Source organism: Ailuropoda melanoleuca, unplaced genomic scaffold (genome assembly GCF_002007445.2).
Source record: "Ailuropoda melanoleuca isolate Jingjing unplaced genomic scaffold, ASM200744v2 unplaced-scaffold3687, whole genome shotgun sequence".
Classification (NCBI taxonomy): domain Eukaryota; kingdom Metazoa; phylum Chordata; class Mammalia; order Carnivora; family Ursidae; genus Ailuropoda; species Ailuropoda melanoleuca.
Window position 1 is genome coordinate 1 of NW_023208136.1, and position 7375 is coordinate 7375.

Sequence of the window (7375 nt, forward strand, 5' to 3'; positions counted from 1 at the left end):
ATCTGGGGATGTACTGTATGGTGATTAACACAATATAATAAAATAAAATTAAAAAAAAAAAAAAAGAATAATCAGTCATCTGAGAAATAGAAATTAAAACCGTAATCCAGTGCCAACCACAAACCTACCAGGTGGCTAATAAGGTTTTGGCAAGGATTTGGTGCAAGGGCAATGTGGGAGTGTAAACTGATAGTATTCCATAGAATAATTGTTGGCATTATCCTCTGAAGTTGGAGAAGCAAAGATCTTATGGCCGAGAAATACCATTCTCAGCATGTGTGGACCTGACAAAAATGCAGGTACACGCATGTGCACCGAGTGCCTTGTATGAAAATGTTTGTTTAGGCATTATTCATAATGGCCAAAATGTGAACACAACTTAAATGTCCGTTAAGAGTAGAACAAGTAAGCAAGGTACAGCACGTTTACTGTACAGCAGAATACTATACAGCCACAGAACACGCTAAGTATAGCTACGTGGTGAATCTGCAAGCATAATGTTGTAAAATAGGAAATAAGTGTGTACACAGCATCCTTCCACTTACATAATAATTCAGAACACTAAATTATAGTAATTAAAGTCAAGATAGTGGAGAGGGAAGGGGTAGTGCCTGGGAGGCGACACAAGAGACTTTCTGAGGATATTGTTTGAGTTGTTAACCCAAAGGCCAGTTACTTTCTAATTCATTGAACAATGTTTTGTGTACTTTTCTGTATGTTATTTTTCATGGTAAAAAGGTTATGTAGGATAAAAAGGCCAAGGGTTTAGCACAATTCATATTACCAATTTTAAAAGTTATATTTGACTCAAATCAAGGACCTTAGGCTATTAGAAAATGTAGACCCAAGATTAAGCATGAGGTGGAGAAATAAAAAATCTAAGGAGATGAATTTCTTTAATAATAGTGCTTTGGCATCTCTTGATATGATGCTGGGCCAAGCAGCCTTAGATAAGCATGTTTGAAAAGAAGCAACACTTTACATCTCAAATTATTTGTTCCATTCTGAGGTGTATTCAAAGCCACAGAACAGATATGGTATATCTTCCTACAACACTGATTGTATATAAAGATTTGGAGAAATAATTCTTTTTACATTAAAACCAGATATATCATGGAATAAGTAAAGCATATTGCAAAGGAATTCCATGCTTACAACAGGCTGCTTCCAGAGATTTCTCAAAAGCCCTGCTTTTTGGGTTTCTGGCTCTTACATCTTTAAAGATTCTTTAATTGAAAATTTTAGGTACAACATGATAAAGTACCTGAAATATGATGCTTGAATCTACAGTAGAACTGAACACAGTGAGCTCTGAATTCCAGTGTTTACTGCTGGGAGTGTGGGTGTAAGGAGCCAGGTGGTGGGGGTAAAGGAAAAAAAAGGGGCAGGGGATGGCAGGGAGAATTAAAATGATGAAGGGGCCAGGAAATAGAATGAGTATGTATAGCATGGAATGGTGTTTTCTCCCTTCTTTTTTTGTTTTTTGTTTTTTTTCACTCCAAGGGATGAAGAAAAGAAGAGGAGGTGTTATAGCTCTCGTGGGAAGATTATATCTTGTGTCCTACCATTTCTGACTTAACTGCTAAAAGGCACTGGGACAATGTTGGGCAGTGGACATAGAGGCCGCGGGGTAACTGATTCTGAGGTTCAAAAAAGAGAAATTACTGGATTTGTTCTTTCTCTCTAGCTCTTCTGTCAACCCCTATGTCTGCTCCATCATCAGCATTATCATTGCTAGCACTTACGTAGTGTGAAGCCGTGTTATAAAGGGTTTTCCGGATGGGAAACCAGTAACACAGAGGTTGAGTGATTGCTTAAGGACACGTAGCTATAAAGTGTCTTGTTCCTGATTTTAGGAGGAAAGCAGTTTTTCATTAAGAACGTTGTTAGCTCTGCATATTTATTGCTGCCCTTTATCAGGTTAAGTTCCTTTACATTCCTAGTTTGCTTACGGTTTTTATCAGGACTAGACATTGGATTTTAGCCAGTGCTTTTTCTGCATGTATTGAGATGATCATGTGGTTTTTCTTTCTTATTCTGTTAATGTGATGAATTACATTAAAATTTTAATGTTACGTTAAACCATCGGTAGGTCATGATTATTAGCTTTTTAATATATTGTTGGATTCATTTGTTAACATTTTATTAAGAAGTTTTGCATCTATGTTCCTGAGTGATACATGTCTGTAGTTTTCTTGTCTCTGCCCCTTCTCTGCAAAGTGCATCAAGTTGTCCATCAGCTCACTGATGTTTTGGGTTTTTTTTATCCAGCATTTTTTTCCTCTCTGTGTTTCATATTGGATCCTTTCTGTTGATAAGTCTTCAAATATACTAATCTTTTGTTCTGTAATGTTAAGTCAGCTAGTAATCTCATTCACTGTATTTTTCATCTCAAATGTTGTATTTTTTCATCTTCAGAAATGGATTTGGGTCTTTTTAAATATCTTCCATATCTCCATATAATATGCTCAACCTTTACTTACTTTTTGAAAATATGGAGTATAGTTATAACAATTGTTTTGATGTTCTTGTCTACTAGTTCTAGTATCCATGTTATTTTGGGGGTCTGTTTCTTTCTATTAGTTTCTCTTCTCATTATGAGTCATATTTTCTTCTTTGCATGGCTGTTAACTTTTTATTGGATGCTAAACACTGTGAATTTTACTTTAGGGTGCTGGATGTTTTTGTATTCATGGATATTTTCTTGAGCTTTGTTTTGGGTTACAGTTAACTTACTTGAAACTTATAGTTTCATCTGCTAGAAGCCTGCTTTTCAGCTTTCTTAAGCAGGACCAGAACAGCCTTATCTAACTGTTCCATAAAATTAAATTCATCTAGAGTATAACTTTGTTCCATGTGTTACTTTTATTGGCCTTCTCTTGGCATTAGATTTATTCGTGTGTTTTGAAATTTTGGTTTGCAACCTAAATTTTCGTAGAAGTTTTCTTCCCCACCCTTTGCCATCACCCTTGCTGTTTAACCATTTTACAATTGTCTCCAACCAGATTCCTAGATGCCTGCTAGTCAAGGAGCAGGTCTTATAATGACAGTTCTGTTCCATATTGGTACTGGCCTAACCCAGCTCCTGGATTCAAATTATGAACCTCTCTTTGGCTCTTGTTTCAAATGGACAACCTATAAAGTCCTCTTACTGTGGGCAGGCTTACTTGTCACTGCCTGCTGCCAGACTCGGGACCCATCAAATCATGGCATTAGCCTTACTCACTACTTTATATTTTGGCCCTTTTCAGAGCCATAAAGATTTGTCTTTGAACCTGCTCTGTCTCTTTTTTCCCATTTTATTAAAATTTTCGAACATACAGAAAACTTGAAAAAATTGTACAGTGAACATATATATACCCATCACTTAGGCTCTACAATCAGTATTTTGCTATAGAGTCTTTATTACATATTTGTCCATCTTATTTCTTGATCACTTCACAGTAAGTTGTTAGTCTTCCTGTAAACACTAAAGCATTCCATGTTATTAGCTGGAGCTCAACATTTAGGGTTTTTTTGTTTTGTTTTGTTTTTTTGGAAGTGGGAGGGAGAGAAAAAGAATGGGGGAGTGGCAGAGGGAGAGGCAGAGAGAGAGCCCTATGCGAGGCTTGACCCTGAGATCACGACCTGAGCCCAAGCCAAGAGTCTGATGCTTAACCGACTGAGCACGTCCCTCAACATTTGTTTTTGTTTATAGTTCCTTTATTTTCTTTTGAAGTAATATTTACACACAATGAAATGTACAAGTCTGCAGTGTTATCAAGCACATCACCTATACTCAAACCTCTCTCAAGATATGCAACATTACCATCACCAGAGAAAGTTTCCTCATGCCCTTTCTTGGTCAGTCCATACCCCTCCAGCCCCCAGAAGCAACCATTGCCCTGTTCTTTATTTCTACTATGGACTAGTTTTGCCTGCTTTTGAATTTTATATTACGGAATCACATGTGTAAGACTTCTTTTGCTCAGTATGTTGTTTTTGAGGAATAAATTATTCCTTTTCATTGCTAAGTACTACTATTCCTTTATTTCAACATGCCACAGTTCGTTTGCTCATTTCAGACGGGTCCTTTTGATTTCTCTGTTTATTTTTTATCCAGCACTGCTAAGTGTCTGGAGAGAAGAGAGTGCATCAGAGTATGAATGCCATCTTAACCGAATGTCCCCTGGTTTAACTAATGTGTATTCATTTTAAGTTACTTTTTTTTAATCAAGTGAACTTAGCTGCTTTCTAATTTGATAAGGAATTGAGTTTGGTCCCTTTCATTTTCCTTCTAATCTGTTCAATGTGCACTATCACATTTTTACCTAAAATTTAAAAGTAGAAAATATGTTATATAAATGAAGTGCTGTATGTGGTGTTTAAAAGTTCTCCTATTCCATAAATATCAAATAGTCTGCATCATATTAAATATAAATTTGTTTTTTATATCATGTAAAAAATGCAATAATTCTTACCATGTTTTTCTGTTATATTAAGTACAGTCTAGCTGTAATGACTGTACTACTTTGTTATCATCAATGATATTAACAATAGAACTCTTTGTTTTCAGGAGTATGTCAATTCAGCCAACTGAACAATACATTGCAATCGTATGGGGCCTCTAATCTCTCAATTCTAGATTAATTCTGTAATATAATGTAAACTGAATAAATTAATCTCTTTTCGTGGTGCTTGTTTAAAAAGGAATGACTAATGAAGCACAACATACTTCACATATAACAAAGTTTCAGCATTTGCTAAAATTATGTATTATTTTCTTTTTCTTTTTCTTCAGGTTTGGTTGGGATGTTCCAGTAATTTTGAGAAATTCAGAAGAGACCCTGTTCAACACAAGAGTTTTCAAAAAGCAAATGAGACAAGTCAAGAATCCTTTTGGCTTAGAGATCACTAATCCATCTTCAGCTTCAATTACAAGTTGGTGGCTATTTTCCAAAGATCTTTTTCTTTCTATGCCCCTTGCTTAGCATTTTTCTTCTGTATTGCTTTCTCTTCATTAGACTTAACAGGTATTCATTGAGCACCTATTTTATTCTGGGAGCTGAACTATATAGTACTTTGTACTACAAATACAAAGACTAATAATTCACCAAACTTGCTCCTCAGTAATTTATCAACTAACAAACAGGCATTTGTGTGAGAAGAATAAAGTATCTTAACCGTTAATAAGAGAAGTTTGTTAGGACACTGCCATTTTCACGGGTCCTGAGTGCTGCAGGAAACGTGTGGATGGTATAGCATAAACAGTTACTGTAAGGTTGCTAACATCAAGAACAAGTATTTTTAATCTGAAATTATGATATTTTGGGTATAAGTTATTTTGGTATAAAATGTTATTTTGGGAGATGGTAATAATAGATGATAGCTCTTTGTTTCTCTGCTTACTTGGAAAAATAAATTGTCTGCAAGACTATCTAGGAACCACTGGAGTGAAAGAAAGAAAGGGAGGAAGGAAGGGAAGAAAGAAAGAAAGAAAGAGAGAAAGAAATGGTTAAGTTTGCTGAGGTGGGGAAGCATATTCAGGAAAAGCCTTGTTAAAGGATGTGCTGAATCTATCTTATTTATTTATTTATCTGTTTTTTTAGTAGAGTCTTGAAAGATAAGTAGATGTTTACCTCATGGGGTTGGGAGGAATTCTAGGTAGACGGAGAAGTATGAACAAAGCACCGATATAGAAATAGAATAATGCAGTAGAGAAACAAGAAGTAGTTTGTTGTGGCTAAAACCCAGGGTGGGACAGGTAAGAGAGCAGAGTGGGGAAGACTCAGGCTCTTGGCAGGGGCCCTCCTCAGACAGATCCTTTTACCAGGATAAAGAATACAGGAGAGGCAGCAGGTTTTGGAAGAAAGGTCATGAATTCAGTTTTGAACTTCTGGACTTTGAAATGCTTTTGTAGCAGGTAAGTAGAGACACACAGTGGGCAGTTCTAGGTGTAGTTCCGTGGCTCTACAAAGATTCTGGACTGAGACCCTATCACCTTTTACACTTGCTCAGATTTCTGGGATCTTAAAAACAACCCCAATCTCTGTCAACGTTTTATCTTATTGCAGCTACTGCCCTGTTTCTCTTCCCTTCACAGCCAGGCTTCTCGAAAGCAGGTTGCATTTGTCTTCGTCCTCAGCCTTCTCTACTGTCACTCCTCAGATGAGTGCAGTCTGATTTTTCCCAAATCCCCCTGCTGAAGTGGCTTTCCCCAAGGTCACTGATCATCCCTTCTGCCCCCCACCCTGACCTGCAGCAGTCATAAAATCTGGTGGATGCTTTGTAGGCCTGAGTTAACACTGCCTCTGCAGAGTTTAACAGAGTTGGCCAATCCTTCCTTCTTGATGCCCTGCTTCCTTGGCTTCTGTGACCCTTCTTGTGTAGTCATCTTCTTGTCTCTAACTTCCAGAATCACGTGTCAAAAATCACAACGGGGCACCAGGGTGGCTCAGTTGGTTAAGTGTCCGACTCTTGGTTTCGGCTCAGGTCATAATCTTAGGGTTGTGAGATCGAGCCCTAAGTCAGGCTGTGTGCTCAGCGTGGAGTTTGCTAGAGGTTCTTTCTTTTTCCTTCTGCCCCTCCCCTGCTCATGCATGCTAAATAAATAAATAAATAAATAAAATCTTAAAAACTAAGTCAGTGTACTTAGTCAATGGGGATTATCAGCCTTTAGTAAATACTAATTCATAATGAGGCAGTACAAAGTTTCTTATTCTCCCTTAGCTGTAAATGGTATACTAGCACCCTATGAATTAAAGAGAACTAAGGACCTCTTTTTTTTTCCCTTCTAATGGTAGGTAAGGGGTTCATTCTGACATTTTTCACTTGGGAAGACCAAATTTCAAGATATGATAGAGAAAATTAACCTGTTTAGAAAACATGCCTAATTAAAATGTACAGAACAGTGGTAGTTTGGTGACCTCTGACCTCTGTGGTCCGGCACTCGGACCTGTTGCCATGTCATATGAGGGTCTTGAGTAGGACTGCTAATACCAAAAGCTGCCAGTACAAAGCTGTCCTTCCTGCTACATAGTTCCACAAGCTGGGAAATGCTGAAAAAGTAAGATCTGATAAATTGTGAGCAAACAAACACAGGATACTTGTGAGCTAGAAAGTGCGAGGAAATCCGCCAATCTTCCTTTCAGGCAGAAATAATATCAAAAAGTGCCCCTTTTGCCCCCCTGTAAATGTTAGAAGCAAATGAAAAGATATCCAGTAAGTAGAAGACCTCTCAGCTGCCAACCAACAGTAGCATTACTGAGGTACCCAAAAAAATGTTTTAAGTGTGTGGTTTATACCATATTACTGAAGTCTTTTAATTTTAATTTTTATTTTTTTTAAAGATTTTATTTATTTATTCGACAGAGATAGAGACAGCCAGCGAGAGAGG

The 7375-nt window shown here is 37.2% G+C and overlaps 1 protein-coding gene across 1 annotated transcript in view; it reads left to right on the top strand.

Moving 5' to 3' along the window:
* Positions 1–4676: 4676 nt before the first annotated feature.
* Positions 4677–7375, top strand: part of LOC117798878 (cell growth regulator with RING finger domain protein 1-like) — a 10378-nt gene continuing 7679 nt past the window's right edge. Inside the window, exon 1 of the mRNA XM_034651337.1 lies at positions 4677–4920. Within this exon, the coding sequence (XP_034507228.1) occupies positions 4692–4920 (229 nt within the window). The 5' untranslated portion in view covers positions 4677–4691. The remainder of the gene's footprint in view (positions 4921–7375) is intronic.